Here is a 22,100-nt window from a genome sequence, read left to right as displayed (position 1 = left end):
ATGTCCAAAAAGTCACTCTCAGCTCTGTTCTTCACTTGGGTTTGTATTTCTTCTCTGTTTTTCTCTAATTCTTTTGCAAATAAATGGTTAATTTCTATAGCCTTATTCACCTCCTCCACACTCCAAAATACATCTTACTGTCGCTCCTTTCCCTCCAGCCCCATCCTTTGAGGTCACACTGTATGAGATTGATCAGTCTCATTGATCCTTCAGCATCATCGCAGGCGTGCCGTCCATTTCAAGTCCGACCATTAGTAATCATTAATCTAGATCAGGCCTTTAACCAATCATTCATCAAGGTTGCTGTTTGAAATTCTGGGGGTGCTGATTAGGTCAAGGCTGACCTTTTGACTTGTGGGTTAGTGCTGGCAACATATTATCTGACTTGCTCTTTTGGCAGCTTTATGATCTCATTGCCAGGCGACTGTCATGTTCATGACTGCGCAAAGATCTCAGGCCATCGTTTGCTTTGTTTATGTAATTACTTTTTCCACAGCAGTAATTTTAATGATGTGAAACAGTCATTCGTGGGACAACAAGGTGGTACAGAGGAATAAGTTTAGGAGGCATTTTGATGAGGGTATTTTACTCCATTATTAAACATTATTAGGGCCAACTATTCATGAAATAACACCCCTATATTCACATTTACACTCATATTAGCCAATATACTGTAGTAGACATTATAAGAGAAAACGGGCTATTTAGGACAGAATGGGACTCACACGTAGAGTCGGGAGAGATCCTTGTTGTTCTTTTTTAACGTCTTGTACGGCACAGTGCTTCCTTCGGTGGCTGTTGTCTCATCAGTGTCATGTTGTAACATTTAAAGGCATTATTTTTGTGTTCATGTTATTGTGCTCATGTGTTTTGCTGTTAATGTGTTCGGCTGCTAGGGGAGCTGAGTGGGGGGGGGGGGGGTGGACAAGATGTGACGTCAGGGGTTAAGAGCTGAGTTTTAGCTTGGCGTAGGTTATGGCCGCAACAGTACATCGTGTTAGGAAATATTGTGAGATAATTCAAACCTGCAATAAAAGCCTGTTGTTCCGATGATCAAGTCTGTTACCGAACATTACAGTAGCATTACTGACAGCTAGTGACCAGTGTAGAATACTTCATATTACAACATTTTTGAATGCGTCTTCTGAATGCCTTATTGTATTTTACTTCATTTAGCAATTTTAATGCTCAAAATGCTTAATTTGCTTTGCTTTTAATTTGCTTAAATATATGTTTTGACTATTAATATGACATATTAAATCACAAAACAACGATGATTTATTATTATTATTATTATTATTTAACATGATCGAGTGAAGCCGCGGAATTCGAAGCCCGAAGTGGTGACGGATTACTGTAAATCAATAAATGCTCCTATGTTGCGGATCAAGTGGCCCGTGGTGGTGGTGGCAGGTTATGGTATGGGCAGGCGTACGTTATGGACAACAAACACACGTGCATTTCATAGATGCCATTTTGAATGCACACAGATACCATGACGAGATGATGTTACGCCATTCATCCACAGCCCTCGCCTCATGCTGCGGCATTATATATGATGCACGGCCCCATGTTGTAAGGATCTGTACGTAATACCTGAAAGTTGAAACAAAGCCCCGGTTCTTCCCCAATACAGATAAACTACACATTTTAGAGTGGCCTTTTATTGAGGCCAGCCTAAGGCACACCTGATGTGAAGTCACACATTTGTGAAGAATATTTCAGAGAGATCAGCTTTTTGTGTACATGGAAAAAGTTTTACATCTTTTGAGTTCATCTCAAGAAAAATGGGAGCAAAAAAAAAGTGTTGGTTTGTATTTTTACTGAGTGTACTGTATATTTATTGGGGGGGGGGGGGCGTTATGGGGGGCGGTTAAAGCAAGTAGAGGGTTAAATCTTGCAAATACAGCCAACCCACTGCGCTCTTGTGCCGGCACCAGTGTCATACTTGTGTTGGACTCGAACCAGGCAGCATGCACTGTGGAAAATGTCATTTGTTAATGTATAGATTTCAATACCTGTTGAGGGTCCTGCTCCATGGATGAAAATTGGATCTTTTTCTCTCGACGCCACCGAACCAAAAATGGGGTTTCCCTCTTTTTGGAATGTGTTTAATAATGCGCAGTGGACCTGTTTTGTCTTCTCCTCCTCCTGTGGAATATGTGACGATGTCATCTGATCACGCAACCTGTTCCAGGCTTGAATGATGTCAATCTTTTGAGATGAAAAACGGCACTTTGGGGGATATTTTCTTGCCTGTGCGCGGCTCCTGCCTGTTGTTAGAGTCTGTGGAGGAACGCACAAGTTTGCCCAAAACTGGACCAGGATCTGGACACAGAACCGGAGCTGGGTCCGGGGGTGCAGCAGGTCTGAGCGGCTCACAAGGGCCACACTCTGGGGGCCAAAGGAGGGGAGATGATGATGAAGATGGGGCTGATGATGGTGGTGAATGGCACCGGCTCCTCACTGTGTTTACTTATGTGCGCAATAGTCTTTCTCCCGCACGGCTCTTACTCGCACCCGCAGCCGTGCCAGGTTCTAAAACGGATCGGCCACACGGTTCGGGTCGGGGTTCTGCATGTGCAGCCTCGCTTGCTGCCGGACACCGGCGGTTCTGATGTCTGGAATAACGTGGGGGGTCCAACAGACATCAGAGATGAGCGAGTGCAGGTGGAAAAACGGGTTCCAAAAAGTGCCGCTTCGGAGTTCGGCAGCCTCCGGAGCAGAGGTTCCGCTCACAGCCAGCGGGGTTCGAGCAGGGGCAAAATCAATGCACGGCAGAGGGAAGAAAGCACGACATGGGATAATGGTTTCTTCGCACCCAGAGAGTCCGTCCTGCTCGCGGTGGAGGCTCTAAACCGAGCCGCGGTTCTTCCCTTCAATTTGTCCCTGGAGCTGGTCATGGCAGTTGGGTCAGGACTCGGCGAGCTTCCCGCCTTCTCTTTCACCTCCCCGGGCAGCCCCGAAGACGAAGACCCGCTGTCTTTCGTGGAGAGCGTGTGTCACACCGTGGTCGTGCAAGGGGTGTCTGCCATGGTGTCGTTCCCACGGAACCGGGACGAGTTTGTTAAGTTGGAGTTCGTGTCTCAAGCACTACAGGTGCCGGTGGTCAGCGTTGTTCCGAGGGAGTTTAGGCGCCACAGTGAGGTAATAAAAAGTGTCGATGCTGTGTTTTGTACTGTAAATATGTTACACCGCACGAGCACTACTCTTAAAAAACAGCTGTGCATCATACTGTGAGAGGCACAGCACCTACAATTTGGGACCCTCTCATCAGGTCCTCACCACTGCAAGATACAATAGCTACACATGTTGGTAAACGTTCACCTCTGACTGCATCAGTGAAAACTGAGAATGAATGTTGTGGATGTACAGTCGTCCGATGTATTGGGTGGCATCATTATGCAGGTGTACCTAATGCTGTGGCCAGCTTCAGTGAGAGGAACAGAACTATCCATGGTTCTGAAACATGTAGCAACTACTAAGAGGAGAGGCAGGAGGGTTCTCTCTCTGTCCATAAATGATTGAAAGTGATGACCACGCAGTGCCCCTAATGTTATCTCACTGTTGTGCTATTATAGGGCTGCCAAGGTTGTGGGAAATGAATACACACACATACACACACACACACGTGTGTAAAGTAGCCTCTGAATGGGCAATAAGACGTGTTTAGGACGGAACAATTAGTTGATTAAGAGGAAACTCATGTACGTGATCATAATACGTAGATGATAAAGAGCACCATTGGTCCAGTTTCATTGGAGAGGTTTGGTTAGTTTGGGACAACACAATTCCTCGACTTCAAAAGCTGCCATGCAGGTGCAATTTTGCACTTGTTCTCGTAATATTTGATCTGAAACAATTAGTTGAAATGCAAGCAGATTAGTTATTAATGTTGTGTATTTATGGTAACAGTAAGATTCCAGAACGACATGATTGTGAATGAATGTGATTGAAGAGAAACAAGCGTGCTTTACATTGCAAACCTAAGGCAGCATTGAAATAAAACAAAATCACACACACAATTGATAACACGAGTCACCAACTGCATTGATTAGTTACTACAATATTTTAGCATTTTGTTAGGTTATTATCTAAATTCCTTCACTGTAGCCCCTTTTCAAGTCCAGAAACGTTTAGTTTGTGTTTCAAAATGAAGCTTGTAAAAAAGAATAAACAAGTTTGCAGCCGCACACGAGCTTAAACATGACGGCTGAGTCGAAACACTGCAAGTGTGTTGCACCAATCAGCACACAGATGCCCCAGTAGTTCCTGGAGCTATTGAAAACTATTGAACAAGGCCGCATGGAACTTTTCAGGCTGCAAGGGGACTTTACCCGAGTCGTGTTTGGTGTAAATGCAGGGGGTATTTCAAAATACCAGGGTAAATATGTGAAAAGTCATGTATTATCAAGTCTGTACTTTATAGATTATGGTTGTACACCATGTGGTGATCATGCTGCTGCTCCTACAGTGAAAACAGAGGACATTATAGTGGGTCTCCTCTTAGCAGTCAGAACAGCTTCATTTATCCTGGAGAGACTTTCTACAAGATGATGTGTCTCAGAAAGCCAGGTTCATTCATCCAGAAGAACATTTGTGAGTCACTGATGTTGGCTTACAATCTCTGTGGTAGCCAAACAGGTTTGATGGGGTTGAGGTCGGAGCTCTCAGGCTCTTGCAGATTCAGGTTCTCTCTCTCGCACCAAACTCATCCAAGTTTGTCTCTATGCACCTGAGCACCGGTGCACAGTCATGCTGGGACGGAAAAGCACCACCACTGCCTGATTACTGTATTGGTGCGGAGGTGTGTACATACTGTACACATCGTGTATAACTCGTCCTACTTTAAAAAGATGAAACCTGCTATGGCAACCCTACAACATCCAAGAAAAGGTTGTCGTCAAGCTGGCCACACGGTTTAGAGACTGTATTTTCAAATGATGTTGTGCCATTAAAATACTATTATCACTTATTATTTAAGCCGCTGCAAATAGGCAAACCTCTCGTGTGAAATATGGGGAATATTATCTCCCTACCAAGTGACTAATAAAGTCTCACACATACGATTAGGTTATCTCTGCCTTATGGGGGAGTTGGGAAAAGACTGACTTTGAAACATCCTTCACTGTTGTTTTAGAAGAAGTGCATAAGTTGTCTCATTTGCATTACACCCAAAGTAGACTTCATGTCCAACGCTTCATGTGTAAATATGTCAACACCAGGAGCGTTTCAGAATATTACACACACACACACACACACACACACACACACGCACACCTGTACCATTCCGTGACTGAAGGCTTCTGGTGTGTGTGTGCTTGTGTTTGTTCCACATATTAGACAAGAAATCAAAAACAGAATGGATATATGAGCAGACAGTTCGTGGTTGAATGGATGTATGAAAGGATGCACAGTTGGTGAATAAATGAATGATGGATGGGCACTGGATGGATGGCTACTGTAGCTGGAGAGTTGGTGAACACATTGATAGATGGTAGGATTCATGACTTGAAGCAGACAGAATGGGTGAATGGTGTCTGGATGGTGGTTTCATGCCAGTGGATGGATTTTGGTTGGGTAGTGGCGCAATATGATAGATGGATAGATATTTGATGGATACTGAAAGAAGATGAGTAAATGTGACCTTCAGGAACCATTAATAAGCTTGATATGTAACATTGTGGTAGGTTTGGACCACAAAGCAGAGGCAGAGCCAGGTAGTCTTTGAACATAATAAACTCCAAAGAAATGTCAAGCCACCAAAAGTAACATATTATTCTCCAGAGCTGGAAAGAGTGAAGCGAACCCATTGTCAGTGGGTACCTAAGGAAAGGGCAAGAGCTAAGGCTAAGCTACGAGCTAACCAAAAACCACCTGAGCCCGAAAAAGGCCTTATAGATAGAATACATACAAGGAATACTCAGTCGACTGCATAAAGCAAGGAACAAGGAGCCAAAGGACTCAGCAGGAAATCCAATGGATAACTGAGGCAATACTCTCAGCAATACGCACAGCTTAAGAGTCACACTAATTGCACACAGTTAACAATTAAAACTCCTAAAGAAGGAAACAGAAACAAAACCAGAAGCCAGAACAACAGCTAACAAAATATAAGGTCGGGAACAATAATAAGAAAATGAAACGGTAACAAAATGTGACTTTATAAGCCCTTATTAACCAGAGGAGAGAGAGGGAACCAACCAGGTCAGTCTTGTGTTTGTGCGATTGAGTTGTGTGCTGAGACTTGAGAGCAGGGAATAAATCCAGGGAAAAGTAGCTGGCACACAACATCTGGGTCAGACTGAAAGCCAGTCAGACATCAATTCTTTTGAGTTGTCAATCTATCATAAAATGAGGGAGAGCCAGCTGACTCATAACTTTGAATAATGGTGGCAGGGTGGCATACAAATTCAAAGCTTGATATTAAGCCAAACAATGGACCCACAATTAGATATTATGCTACTGAGAGGGGATCAAGTGAGAGTTGCTGTGCAAACCTTTTTAAATGTAGGGACCTTTTTATTTAAAAAATTAAAAAGAATATAGAATGAGGCCGCACGGTGGCCTAGTGGTTAGCATGCTGGCCACACAGTCAGGAGATCGTGAAGATCTGGGTTCGTACGTGGGTTTTCTCCGAGTACTCCGGTTTCCTCCCACATTCCAACATTGCATGTTAGGTTAACTGGCGACTCTAAATTGTCCATAGGTATGAGTGTGATGTGTTGTTTGTCTGTATGTGCCCTGCGATTGGCTGGCGTGTACCCCGCCTCTCGCCCGAAGTCAGCTGGGATAGGCTCCAGCATACCCGGCGACCCGAGTGAGGATAAGCGGCATAGAAGATGGATGGATAAAAACATAAATAATGTTGTTACATTAAGAGACCAGTCTTCATGCAACAGTCAATATTGACACTTTCAGCAACTCATCATCAAATACGAGACCATCAATCCAAATAATTACTAGTTTTATTTGCTGACAGGTAACGACATTTCCTGCAGCGAGGTAAAACATGCAGTGCTCCTCTCACATCGCTTCACAGCAGACGGGTGTGCTGTGTGGAAACGGATGGAAGAAAGCTCAGTGGCAACGCAGTGGGGATTTCTAGCTGAATCTGGAAATGAATATTTCTCTAAGAGAGCAGGTCGCCACACTGAGGAGCCATCTTTTTTTCCCCTGCTTACATTCATGACGTCAGCAGATTAATGCATGAGCATGAGGGGTGATTTGACGACATATTCTCTGATGTGCTCTGGGAGGTCCTGATGCTCATATGAAGTGTATCTCTTGAATGGTTATTCCACTCAACTCTTGTGTTTAATTCTACAGTATTGGTGCAGCCAAACATTTCCATACATACACGCATGTGGAGTGACTAATGTGATTTTTTTGGTGCTTTGTCTAAAGTCAGTGAACTCTACAGTATCAAGAGCGTGGTTTGTAATACAGTTGTCCCTCGCTTATAGCAGTTAATTGGTTCCAGACCCGACCGCAACAAGTGTAGAAGGATTCAGTATTAACAAATGGAATACACGTTAGCATTGGGAAAGTTCCTTGTCATTTTAATGTCTCGAATGTAATGTGGGTCGATCACATGGCATAAAAAAAAAAGATTGACACTATGAGGTTTGTCACTTGATTGATATCTGACAATCTGGCATACATGGACGTACACTCTGACAATCCTGCTAGCTTTGTTTACACCACATTGCGCACCGCTTATGCGCAGGCTACGGGATCTCTGAGGTGACACAAACATACCACGCCAAAAACACACCACTTCCACACGGAATGGGAGGAGAACCTTTTTTTTTCCACTACTCATGTTGGACTCTGCGTCTATAATCAGCGATCGTTTATTAGTTCATTTATTTTTGCAAAAACGTGATAGAGTGTGGGAGCGATAGTCGCACCGTGATGTAGTGAGGGACGACTGTACTTGTGTCAATGCCTCTACTCCACCATTCCCCACAAAATGTTATGACCATCCTTGTATTTCAAAATGCAAATTGCAAAATTAAACACCAATCTGTTGATATTTACTGTGCGTCCATTAAATATATAAAACAGCAGATATAAAGAAAAGATTGGGAAATGTGTGTCTGATAGACAATTGTATATTTCTCAGCTGTGACATTGCTTTTCTTCAATTCAAAGCCTGGAGAGTCTGTTTATTTCCCTTTTTAATTTCCTGTTTGTAAGCATTTGTGTGATGAGCAGCACAACTGACACAACCAACTGGCGCTCATCCACAGTGGGCCAAATGTTCACTGGCTATGCTAAACAGCTTATTCATCTGTTGCTATTATGTCTTCTTTGGTGTAGTGGATGATTGGGCTCTTATAAGCAACGGCAACACATTGTGGGGATTGTAGCATTTATTTTATTGATCTAACACACGGTATTGTGTCTGGCTAAGTATTGTGTGATAATTCTACTCAGCGACAATAGCCTGGCAACTGATTTTCATGCGGCTCATTAGCCCAGTCACACTGCTGTGGGATGGCCTTCACTTCTCAACAGAAAGTCTGGGTATGGTCTCTGATAAACACCACTCTGTGAGGCGAGTGTTGTTGAGTGACGTGGTGGGTGGTGCATTTGGTACCTGGGCCTTTTGTGGGTCAGAATTTTTGTCAATGTCAGGGCCAGTATCGTTGAAAAAATAATGATAATAATCTATATTGTCGCACCCTGCCTGGGATTTTAACACCGGTCGTACTCTACTCAATATACATGACTGCCAGGTCGCAACAGTAATAATAAATAAAGCAAGAAATCCACGTAGCCCTTTATTTCAGTTTCATTCCTGCTAGTAACGTCCAGCATTAGTAACTTCCACCGGTGAACGGAGGTGCTTGTAAATTCAGCACTCAACCAAATGTAACAAGTGTAAAGGGTTCAGACAAGTCCAGTTCTCTACACTACAACATCATCTGGAGCAGTTCAAAATCAATATTTATCTAAAAACATGACAAAACATAAAACTTGTACATGCAAAAAGATCTACTCAGCAGAGACGTCGATTTCTCCGGCTCCGTCAGCCAGTGTGGGCGTACAGTTTTGCTCTGATCAACCAATCAAAGGATGGGAAATTGCTGACATTGTTGTAGAGCAGCTAGCTGGCCCTGTGAGGCGAATCTGAAATCTGATCGCCTCTTTTCTAATTGTGTTTAAGTGACATGGGCCACACATTTCTGCAACACACAGAAGCTGAAATCTGATTGGACAAAAAAAAGTAAACGTACACTATTAGAAGCAGTAGAGCCAAGAGACACGCTATGAAATGAAGATAATGAACTGTTGGGAATAAATGAATACAATTTGATGGATCAAATACAAGAATTTAAGTTCTAAATGTAGGTCAGTGCTTTTGATAGTGCTTAGGCCTGCAGAGAAAGCTTTGCTGGCCCTGACGGCTTCTATGATGACATGCTTTGTTTTTCCAGTGATTGAGATGCCGCCCCACACCATCGCACTGTCGCCACTTGGTGCAACAATCGGCATTATGTTGTCATTGTCTTCTTCACATTCTGACTCGATGATCCAACTTCTGCAGGCAGCATCTGGACATATTGCTGAACAGAATGTTTTTCCACGTTCGTGTTTCACATCAGAGGGTACTGGAAGCTGCAAACAATAGTCAATAGCGACAGCAGAATAAGCTGTTTGGCGCAGCCTGTGAGGATTTGGCACATTTTGGCCACCGCGGACATAGTCGGTTGTGCTGCACATCCCCGTACGAATGGGAGTTTAATTGGAAAATAAACAGCAATTTTTGTCGAGAAGCATTGAAAATAATCTCCTAAACACACACGTCTATGATGAACATGGTTTGAGATCTACAGTATTTAGCATCAAGTAAGTAATAATTTAGCATTTCGTTCTTATGATTTGCCCTAAATACTTGTAGTGTAACTTGTGATGTGAATAATGATATTCATAGGAGCAGGTAAGTGGAGGTTGAAATCCATTCATTTCACCTCCGTGTCTGGTCTCAAAGAACAAATTGAATTTCAAGAGAGAAAGTAATTCCAATGCTCAATTCATAAGCCATTTTTTATTTCCTCCTCCACTTCACCCCATCTGTTTTTGAAGCCTCATCTTCCACCCATCGCTAACACTCCCATCTTCCATACTGTAACGTCCCCCGTTTTACCATTCTTATATTGCCTTCATCGACTGTAACTCCGTCTCATTTCTCTCCCTTGTTTCTTGCAACCTCCCCCGATATGTCTTTCTCATCCCCTTGCCCTCTATACAATCCAAATGACCCCTTTGAACATTTGATCTGCCTGATTACCATTTGTTTATCACTGCCATCGCCCTAATGTTACCATTTGCATTCATCACATTCAACCCTTATCTTTCCATCAATGTTGTTAATCCCTTAAAACTCACCTTTACCTCACCTGCACCCTGATGTTTGTATATATCTTTCCTCCACTTGCTAATTTATCTAAAAAGCACACACTTCTTTTTGAACAGAATCCTCTTCATTTCCAAATGGCCATGCGGACAGTGGAGGCACCAGCGTCCCGTCTTCTCTCCTCTTTGTTGATGATGAATGGATGGTGGGACATAAGTGTCCTGCTCTGCCAGGAATGGGACATAAGTGACTTCATTTTCCTCATCAAGAATCACACCCGCTTCCACCTGGGTGCTCTTGTCAACCTGACAGGGTCAACCTCAGCACTGCCTTCGTCTTCTTTATCAAACTCAGGAGGAACGTTAAGAATGGCCGCAGGACCAGCAACGTCGTCGTCATCATTTTCCCACCATTTATCCTCATCTTCTGATTCTGCCTCCTCCACTAAAATGGACCAGCAGCAGGCTCTCATGCAGCAGTTGGGGGCCCTGAGAGAACATTCATCCACAGTAGGAGTGGTGACGTTCGGGTGTGAGATTCGGGAGGTGCGGCGCCTGTGGACGCTGGCCACTCGGATGACTTTGCCGGAATTTCACTGGATCTTGGGGGACAGCCAGAATGTGGCTGAGTTGAGAACAGAGGGTTTACCTCTTGGGCTACTTGCTCACGGGGTCATGGCGTCCCCCTCCCTGGATCACTACGTCCATGACTCATTGGAGCTGGTGGCACGGGCTGTGGGAAGTGCAGCCCAGGAGAATCCAGCCCTGGCGCTTATTCCTGGAACTACCAATTGTATGGATGTACAGCAGAGCAATGGAAGCTCAGGGGGATACTTAGCAAGGTAAGGAATTACGTCCATACACATTTAAGTATGGCTCTTCCACACAGCCATTGCATTGAATATTTCATATGAAACTAAGAACTTGGTGCAAGATCCGGTGTGTCTATCCTCTAAAGGAGGGGGCATGTCCAGACAGGAATGGTTTTGCTCTTTTGTGGTGTCAGATGACGGTCGATGGGATACAATGGAGTTATTATGGTGGTTCGGGTGGTATCACCTTCGTTAGCATTGCATTCATATGTAATGATGGTCATGGACCCCTCTGAAAGCAAGGTGGCTTTGCCTTGTTTATTTCTTAGAGGCTAAGTGATTGAATCTTATAGGAAGGAATGAAACTGACAGCAGGATAAGCGGCATAGAATATGGATGGATGGATGAAACTGACAGCATTGTACGTGGAAGAAAGGTGGTGTTGCAGCCCCCCACCCCCGTTCAGGGATGGCTTCTCAACCGTAACATAGATGGCTTCCCTCACTCCTCTTTCAATTTCAACTGATGAAGCCTGCGCGGATGAGAGGCAAAATGTCATCTAAGACAACCTGAACAGTCCAGTTGCGATCAATTCAATGCCCTGAGAATACAATGACCTGGATGAATGAGAATACTCAGGCATACCGGCATTGTTCTTCTTGGTCAACGCACATTTGCTTCGTCGCTTCTGCAACAGGAACAGGTAGTGCAGACTTTTACCTCGTGAACGTGAGACAACAATTGTATTCATACATTGTGGGACCTTGTTTTTTCTTATTAATTTGTTCCAAAGGGTACACATAAAACTGAAAAGTACAAAAACTGAAACCATTTTTCCTCCTGGAAACAATCTAAATCCAATTAATTCATTCTAGGCACCCAAATCTACTTTAAATATAGAACAATTATAGTTTTACATGCAGAAAACAATGCAAAATGCATATAAATGACAAATGAAAGGGATCAATTAGCATTTACCATCACTTTTACCTTGATTGAAGACTCTTGCTGGAAATTTAGGACGGTACCGTCATACTTGGCTACAATTTATTGACTGAAAGAACTACAGAGTCAACCGCTGATGATGTCATAGATGGGCGACAGAGTTGGGGAACAGGGACTTCACTGGAAGACACGTTATGAACACAGCTGGACTCACGTAGTGTATTAATAAGACGATAAGATGAGTCTTTGTTCGGGCACTCGAGTCCACAGATGGAAACATTCTCATTTGAGTTTTCCAAATGAATGTGCCTTATAGGATGCGGTAGTATTGTGTAAACCAAGTATTGTTGTTGGGCGTGTGATCGAAGATGGCTGAATAAACAAACAATGCTGGGAGTAGTCAGTCCACATATTTATTCATAGCACAAGATTCAACGTGCCCGTGGGGAAAATACAACAGTTTGTTACGGGCAATGTTGTATGACAGACAGTGTACGAGAACCGAGACAAAATTTTTGTTGAGAACTGAATCGTGCGAAAACTGTGGCAGGACGTTCGAAAACCGAGGTTTTCCACAATTGAATCACTGTATTCAGTCTGTGTTTCTACTGTGCTTATAATTAATAGGAACTCTTGTATGAACGGAACATTCTCACCAGAAAAACAGATCGCGATACTAACAATGGAATTTATAAGTTCTAAACTGTGGGTAAGTTTATAGAAGGGTTGTCTAGTTAATGGTGAAAATCACAACTTAAGTACCATTGATTGAAACCCTTCAAGTCATTATATTACCTATTTTGTAAACTAATTAGACTCGAGCACATCGCACTAAATAGCAGTATTTAGTGCCTGTCAGGGACATACTGTGGGTGCAGTGGTGCTGTTAAGACCTTTTTAAAAGCTCACTTTTGTTGGAAGAAGACCCTGGTGAGTGCCAAGAGTACCCATTACACTCTGGGACAAGAGCTCTTCAGTGGAGCCAAAAAAAAGCCTGATACATTAGCCTTAGCTGTCATGGTGTCTGGTTTTAAAGGCAATTGGAAACAAATGCAACACCAACAAACTGTACTTTGCTGAGCTTGTTCCTAGGCAATGTTTCCAGAGCTGATCTTGGTGGCTGTAGCTCAATCGGAGCCAATTGCAAGTCTGGTCGGACATTGTTCATCCTGTGGAACAAGGAACGATTGGCTGGTTCCAAGCGGCCATGCAATCATTGGCTCAAGTTCTGGTCTGAATCTTCTGGTCTATCAGCCAACCCAAAGAGTAACATGTCGTCGCTTCAGTCATTAGCTTTGACTTTCTGTCACAGGCAATTGAATTGTACAATGTTAGTTGGACTTTACAACCACACCTCTAAAATTATACAGCGTGTGATTACGGGATACTGTGTAAATGACAGGAAACGTGATTGGTCAAACAGGTCAGGGGTGATGGCGAAACTATTAATGGCACAGAAAAATGGTAGAACACTTTGAACGATAAATCGAAATGAAGGAAAGAGGTCAAGCCAAAGTCAATGAAAAGAAAGCGCAGCATATACACGCAGAACATTGTCGCAATGTGCTGATGTACTGTTTGACTTATCATATTTTTCTCACCAGTCTTTTAACTTACAGACGTCTTCAAAGGCTCATTTATTTACAGTAAAAGTACAGTAACTGCAGAAATGTATTAAATCAGGCTTGTAATCTCCGCCACTCCACTTGAAATCACTTTGATAAGAGGGTGAAGTGTGATCACAAGCTTCGGCATTGCAATTACCGTGTACCTTTCCTGCTGTGATTCCCCTTAAAAGAACGGAATCAGCAGAGTGATCATCTCACGGAAGGAAGGTTGGGGAATTACGCTTGTAGTAACATCACTCTGGTTGTAGAAGCTTATGAATTATTGATTAGTCTCGCCACGATTTACATACCACTAGACAAAGAACAGGCACATTGAGTAGGGTCCTGTCCTCAGTGACACCTGAGGACTTAATGTTGGAGTCCCAGCTCAGTTTAAACTGGAACAACGTGGGGTTTTAGCCAGTAAGGGAATGAGCTGTGTAGAATGTACGGCACGGGTGGCCAAACTTTTTCCACCGAGGGCCGCATACTGAAAAAAGGATACCGGGGCAAACCCATGTCAATATGATGAGATGTTGTTGATATTTAAAGAAAAAAAACAGCCTGCAGCTCAGCTTTTTTGTTATCAGTGACAAAGCATATTATATTAGTATGACATTTTTACCCTATATTACACTTTTATGCTGTTTTTTTTTAATTTTAACAAATATTGGAACTTTCTTCTTGTACATTTTTTCATATTATGACCTTATTTATTAATGGTAAAGGTAAAATGTTTTTTTCCAACTTAATTTTCAAAAAAATTGCAGCTTTTTCTTTGATTTGTATTTTTCTCATATTCCGACTTTTTTCCCTTTAATTTTTCAATTTTATGCTATTATGTCTGTTAATATCATGACTTTACTCACTTAAGATTTTGTCTTTTTTCTTGTAAAATGACTGCTCTTTTTTCCATTTTTGCCTTTTTTTTGTTTTGTTTTCTTGTTTAATTGTGCACAGGGCCAATTTAAAAAAAACAGCTGCGGGTTGCAAATGGCCCCCGGGCTGTACTTTGAACACCCCTGCTGTACGGTATATACCTGTATAAGGTTAAAAGTCATACTGGAGTCTGGCAGGAGCGCCTCTCTTTGTACTGTAAAGACTTTACTGTAAAAATATTATGGAACCAATTTTCCGCCTTTTTTCTTCAGGGCTGTTTGCCATTTGGACCTGAAAAAAGTCGATACATGAAAATGTTATGCTTACATTATTCAGTAATGTTAGTTTTTCATCATCTGACTGGAAATAGTTGGACGCAAGCGTTAAAAGTAGCGAAAGACTTACTAGCTATACTGTACTGTGCAAAATTCTTGACCCGCCTTTGGAAACGTTGTTTTAGCAATACTTTAATGACCACTACACATAAAAAGCTCCAAACACACCATTCCATGGTCTCCAAAAGTAAATAACTGACATTGGAAATACAACTGTGGCTGTAGGCAACCCCTAATGTAGTTTTCCATTCATGGCAGTAGCTGCTCTGCATGCGCTTTAAAATGTTGGTTGCATTACTCAGCAGTTGGTGTAAAACTCATGCATGTTAAACTTGCTTTACTGTTCATTACAATGAGCTCATCAGCGGTGTTAATGCTGGTTCAGCAGTTTCTTCTTCCTGGTGTTACAACATTGGTTGACCAATGTCAATGACCATGCGGTCAAAGAAAGCTGCATGTCTTTTTCACCCTTTCATGAACTTCAAATCATTATTAAAAATGTTTTTAAAAAGTGACGTGAGTTTTAAAATTTTGTTAATAACAGCCTCTCTCCAATTATCGCCCGCTTCCAATTAACTGCAAATAACACCCCAGCTAAAATTAGAGTATTCATGGTAACTAGAATGTTATTTGTTACATAGTAGGATTACACTGACTGGTTTGTGTCTTATAACAAAAGCCATCTGACACAAACAGCAGGAACGGTCTGCAAATTGTGGTTCTTGGCATTTAGATGTCTAAGTAGACTTGTGCTTAAATACCTTGAGGTACCCTTGTTTTGTCAGTAAGAAGAGACAAGATTACTTCTTGTCTATCACTCTTGCAGTGTGGGGACCTTATTTTCCTTCTGCATCACAGCGTCAAGGTATCAGGTGTTCCAGAGGGTGGATGAGCTGCCCTGAAGGGATCTGTTGGCATCACACCGGTGTTGAAAGGAAATACTATGTGACAGATGAGCAGCACTGATGCATTAGCTGCTCACAAAATGGAAACAAAAAAAACAATGTTAGGAGCACATAAGGATAAATATTCAGGTATGGAACATAGATCAGAAAAGGAGTGAAGATTTGGTCCAGCAGTGACGTCATTCACTTCCTTTGGTAAATTGTCCTGAAGCCAATATTTGAACTTGAACTGAGCCCACAACAATGCTAAGACGCAGAAATGCCAAGAAGGTAACAGTGAAAGGGTGGTGGAGACTCACAGTTGAAATAAAGCAGGAGGAGAAGAAGAAAATACAGGTTGATGTGCATGGATTTAAAGTCGACAGTCATTAACAAACCAACTTGCAGCCCTGATAGGCACTTGGATGTGGATGACTAAATCAAATAACAAGCTTGGCTCTGTAAGGGAGAGATAAAGGGAAAGATAAATCTCTGGATTAGGGTGATTTTCTGAAAATTATACAGTCTCTAAAACGTACATTTGCATGGAATACTGAAGAGAAAGGGACGGCTTGGGGCTATTTTTTGACTCTTGCGGAATTTATCAGTGTTCTTATATAAACTCAGTGAAATAGCACAACGTCATGTGTCATTAATAATAAAATCAGAAATGGGAAAGGAATTATCTCCCAATATTCTTGGCCTTGTTTGTTTGTTGAATATAAACAATTGAGTTGAAGTTAAAATGAATAGATAATAAGGTAATGAAACATGCACACACTTGTGTCAAATGTCATTTTCTGAAAGTTTTCCAGGAAAATGTCTACCCCCGTTTAGATACACTGTCTCGGTTATCATACATCGTATTGTATTGCGTGTAACACACTAGTCCATTTGCCCTGTACTGTCGAACTGACGCCCAAACAAGTGTGACTGCTAAATAACCCACCATGGGGCCAAATCAAGTTATGAGTGCCAGCAATTTGATAAAGAATTTGAGAAATACTATAGAATTTAAAAAACTTAGGGTGGTCATTGTGTCTCAAGCATCAACAGGAACCGCAACTAACATTCCAATTTTCCCAGCATCCTTCAAAAATTTTTATTTTGATTCCTAGTTTTGATGCTCAGTCTGCCAACCGGAAGAAATGACCACCGTTCTGGCCAGGGTCCCGGCACTATTTCCGGGCTGCTGGAACCCCAGTTCCCTTCTGCACATCCCCTTCCCCTGAAGGCTCTCTGGGCGGAACACCTCACTGTTATGCCTGGGCTCTATGCACCATTTCCAGGCTGCATGAAGCCCCTTCCCCTGCTAAACTTCCCCACCTTCCACGGAGCCTCGCACGCTGTTTTGGGCCATGCATCATTTCCAGGCTGCATGAAGCCCCGTTCCCTGCTAGATTTCCCTGCCTCCTCTAGAGCCTCGTTAGGCGTGCTCCAGGCAGAACACCTCACCACTCTGGCCGGCCTCCAGGCAACATTCCCGGGCTTCTGGTAGCTCCTTTTCCCACTTCCACACTTCCCTACCTTCCATGGAGCCTCTCTGGGCGTGCATAACAGCCTGCCCTCACTGCCCGAGCCCAAGCAGTGCTTGTCAACGCATAAGCACTCACATGCGGGCGTTTGAAAATTGAAATTCTTTTGTGAATGTGTTCTGCTGTGGAAAGAGACTTCATAACATTTATATTAAATTCCAATGGTTAGATATTTTTATACTGAAAATAGCCCTGTGAGAAATACACTGTAAAGTTCATTTAATTAATCAAAATGATGGAGAAGTTCAGATATTTCATCCAAAAAGAACTTTGCTTAGCACCACCATTTATGACCCTGCCTCTTAAAAGAATCACAATTGAGAATTGTTAGGAGCCCGGATCGAAACGAGGAATCGGAATCAGAACTGGAATCGTTGAAATTGTAATGATTCCCAACCCTTGCAAAGTACGAAGATGGCCTCCCCTCCTCACTGCTCCCCGCCATTTTTGCCAAGCAAGGTAAAAATTCATTTGTCCATTTCAATAATCATATATAATTATATCACATTGTTCTGCATCTAAGACTTTAATTATTAGCAATAAATTGTATTTTTGGTGAATACGTTGTGTGTCTGGAACGGATGGTTGGGATTGGCATTATTGTCTATGCAAAAAATTGCTTGGTTTTTAATGAGCTTGAATGGGGAAGAGTCACAAAATCTTCAACAGAATAGTCGTGTTAAACTTCTTTCTACTTACCTCTCAGATCTTTTGGCTGAGCACCAAGTGCTGCGTCATTGCACGTTAATTCAGTTGGTCCTGTGGGAAGATTCTTTCAAGGCACATCACTTAGCATTATGAAGAGGAAAAAGCCCGAAAGGGACACTGAAGTGACGAGCGCATACAGTAGCTGCAGCAGGCATGGCAAAGAGTCTTTCATCTCAGCCCAAATTTGTGCACTTTACATTTATGACACGAAGATTTATCTGACAAAACATTTCATTTGAAGTCTATTTTATCCAGAGGGGTATTAAGGCCACACTGGACAAAAATGACAACAAAGGGCCTCATTCATGAACTGTTCTGAAGAACAAATTGGTTCTAAAGTCACACAGAAGACAAGAATGTACCATTCAGCAATGGAAAACTCTGGGCAGAGTAGGGATTTTCAAAAACTCCACCTCAGTGTTGTACGTGTATGTGTGTGTGTGTGTGTGTGTGTGTATATAAAAACTGAGCTTTTTGGTTTGTGACAGAATAAATGTGACATGATGTCAGCCTTATTTAACAACTGAACATGAAGTTATTGACTTCCAAGACAAAGTCATCTACTGTGCTCCACAGACAGTCCCATTATCACGTGTTTATGAGACACAGATACCATCTGGGGGCTTATTATTACCTAGCAAGCGAATCAACACGTTTACTGTAATTGATAAGAACATTAAGCGACATTTAACATAGTTTACCACTTTCATACCCACATCTTTGTGATGAAAAGCATCACTCTCAGTGCCATCTACTGCATTCTCCTCGGCTGACACTGGCAGTAGCGCTGCTGCTCCACTCGTGTCTACATGTGTTGTCACTGTGAAAAAGGTGGACACCTTCGGTAGTTTTGATAAAAACCCGTCTTCTGGAATGTGCACATGTGCAGTAACTTGGAACAGTCCATTGCGAGAGAACAGAGGGAACTCTCATGAAAGATCATGCATTTTGATGTAGTCGTAAGCACGTGAATTAAGACTAAAACAGCCGTATGTACTTTGAATTGAAGAAAAAAAAATCAATAATCCATTTTTACGAGACGTTTGGGGGCCCCTGGAAATCTCGGGGCACCTAATTTGTTTGCCTAATGGACAGTCGGCCCCTGGTTATGTGTTAACACGTTATATACTGTACATGCCACACATCTCTGCCAAATGACAGTTTATTGTTAGAATATTAATGACAAAGGGTTGTAAATGTATAGCAATGTTGTCTGCTCAATAATGAATGAGACCAGTAATAAATGATATGAACATGCTTTTCACAAGCAATGTTCTCTAACATGGAACCTCTTGTCCAAGCATTCATTTATCACCTATTGATGAAGTTTACCATACGTTTGTGTACTTTTAGTATCCGAGCCTTCTGTGTAAGATGCAAAAAATAAACACCCTACGTCATATTGTCATCAAACATCATATTCAAGTTTAGAATTGGTTCCCGGCCTGACTGTGATAAGTGAATTTCTGCAAAGTAGGATTTCTTATTTATAAATTGAATATTTTTGTAGTTAAAGCCTAAAAAACCTGTTTATGATCTTCTAAATACAGTTTTTTAATATTATTAGAGCCTTCTAGACACGAAATAACACACTTAGTCACCTTTCCACTCCTTTTACCCAATATAGTAGACATAATAAAATAAAATAAGACATATAAGGCAAAAATAAGACAATATAGACTCACAAGTTAGCATTGGCAGAGTTCCTTGTTGTTTCTTTATTGCGTCCGGTTTCTGCTTCCTGCGCTGGCTATTGTCTCTTCATCAGAACATTCCTGACACCTTGTGACCAATGTAGAATACTACATATCACAACGTCTTTGAACGCGTCTTCTAAATGCCTTATGTTTGTATTTATGTTAATTTTGCCATTTTTATGCTTGAAAATGCAAAAAAACACATACAATTTGTTTTTTGACTAATAATAGGCCACAAAACAGGGATGATTTATTAATTTATACATTTTTGAAAAAGCGTGATAGAGTGACGCGACGACATTCAAAGCAGAAAGTGGCAAAAAAATTACGGTGCATCGATTTAAATTATATTCCAACAATCCACTTATAGTGGATATGGCGGCTTCATATACAATAATGATAAGCACAGCAAAACACAATTCCAAACACATTTGAAAATATATCTGCTAATTTAAGTAATTTTACACCTCGAAATAATAAAAATAATACAACATGTATATTCTAAATGTGTATTTGTTTGTTTTTTTCGTTTCTTTTCACGGTATTTTGAAGTATTTTTAACAGCTGACATGTTTGGAAATCACTGAAAACCACATAAACATTTAGGAAGGTGACAGGGAACAACATGCCTTATGTATAGCTTCCAGAGATGTACGTACGTTACACGTTACAGCACTTTTGCATTTTTCATTTTACTTAAAGGGGATGTCATGAGTGATAAATTAAACATGTACAGTATGTATGTGGTATGTCTTTAGTTTGCGGAAAGAACCTGTGGCATATACATTATTCATACATTTGATTTACATTTAAGAGATAAGGAAGCTGGGCTCATTTATAATAAAGCTAGCATTGTCAAAACCACAAACAATCCTTTTTAAACAACACCTGCCGCTACTAAGTGCACCGCTGTCATAAAAGAAAGTTGGGTAAGTGACAAACCAAACAGCTGCCAGGAGCATCAGTAAATAAAGAATGACCAAGATTGGGCGATATAGAAGTAAAAGATCTCACGGAGGAAGTATTCCTGTGTGAGCACACAGATGTAGCAATAAAGTACGGCAGCAAACATCTGGATAAACAGATTAGGTATCGCCATGAGACAAATGTCAGCAGGTTATCTGTATTTGGTGTTTCTACCTAACGGAGACGATCCTTTTTTTATAGCAATCCATTCACAGAGACATTTAGTACCCTCGGTGTGCCAGCTAGCTGAGTTACAAAGATAGAAAATCCTACATAATAAATGTTCCCTCTGCGGGTTGTATTGAACACGCCTGTGTAAGTAAAACACTTCCCTGTTTGCTCTGGGGGTGTAAGATTGTTTTAAAGCCGCCATAAAAGCAGCTGCGCTTCCTTACTTGTGTATCTTCTGGCATCAGGAACACAGAGCTGACATGGCAGCCAATGAGGTCGCGCTGGTGTGAAATAGATTTGATTCACCCAGCTGTCACTCTCCAGCTTAAAATACCGGCTTCGGTTCCTCGTTTTCAACGCCATCAGTCTTCCATTTAAGAAGCACATAGGAAATAATAAAAATGTCACTTTTATGTGGCGTGCAGGAGACGTTGACAGCGGCGACCCTGAAAAGAAAGTTAGACTTTATTATGACTTGCGAACTTCTGTTGAGTTAACTTGTATTTTGAGGGCGACGCATCCCTCAGCGATGGACATTAAAACCACCGTCCATGCAAAAAGGATGAAATGGAGCAGAACAATATATTTGCACTAAAATTCCACGAGCGCGGCATTGACACAAAAAATGAATCAGGTTTATGACATGGAACACCACCAAATGTTTGGATGACATGAACTGCTGCTGGAATGTGAATTACCAGGAACAGGTTACTATCTCGACAATTACTTTGTGAACCCTACACTTTTTCTCAAAACTTACAGTACAATTACCGAAATAAAAAAGTTACTTCATCTGTAGCACTCAAAGCTGAAGTAACATCTAGTAGCCGCCTGACAACCCCAAAGTTGTAAACCTACAGAAAACACCATTCGTCCTTTAGTAAAAGTGCTCTCTTTTACCCTTTGGGGATCGTGATGTATTATTTGGCTGCACTGTGGCTCAAGATTCAGCGTTAAGTCCCGTCTTCCTGCAAGGTCTAAATGACTGGCCATTGAGCAGTCATTATGCCAGTCATTATAGCAGCACCGCTGATCGACGGTGTGCATGTTAAGCATTAACACGGGTTTGGAAACATCACTTGGACTCATTTTCTCTGAAGAAGCTGAGATCACAGTGAGTGTAGAAGCTCTATTGACTAATTTGTGGTCCCAGCTTGCTGTTCTTGCGTGACAGACATCAAGCTCACGAAACAAAA

The 22,100-nt window shown here is 41.8% G+C and overlaps 1 protein-coding gene across 5 annotated transcripts in view; it reads left to right on the top strand.

Moving 5' to 3' along the window:
* Positions 1-1,953: 1,953 nt before the first annotated feature.
* Positions 1,954-22,100, top strand: part of grin3a (glutamate receptor, ionotropic, N-methyl-D-aspartate 3A) — a 58,681-nt gene continuing 38,534 nt past the window's right edge. For 4 of the 5 annotated variants that reach the window (XR_008566462.1, XR_008566461.1, XR_008566460.1 and 1 more), the window contains exons 1-2: positions 1,954-3,147; positions 10,486-11,207. Coding sequence is in view for 2 of the 5 variants with exons in the window: in XM_054756299.1 (XP_054612274.1) it covers positions 2,416-3,147; positions 10,486-11,207 (1,454 nt within the window). In the remaining 3 variants the exon portion in view is untranslated. Of the gene's footprint in view, positions 3,148-9,699; positions 9,859-10,485; positions 11,208-22,100 lie in introns of those variants that run through there. The other variant, XM_054756301.1, reaches the window with a different exon arrangement.

The sequence above is a fragment of the Dunckerocampus dactyliophorus genome, chromosome 17 (genome assembly GCF_027744805.1).
Source record: "Dunckerocampus dactyliophorus isolate RoL2022-P2 chromosome 17, RoL_Ddac_1.1, whole genome shotgun sequence".
Taxonomy (NCBI): domain Eukaryota; kingdom Metazoa; phylum Chordata; class Actinopteri; order Syngnathiformes; family Syngnathidae; genus Dunckerocampus; species Dunckerocampus dactyliophorus.
Note: the sequence above shows the minus strand (reverse complement) of the source record. Positions and strands in the feature narration are given on the sequence as shown.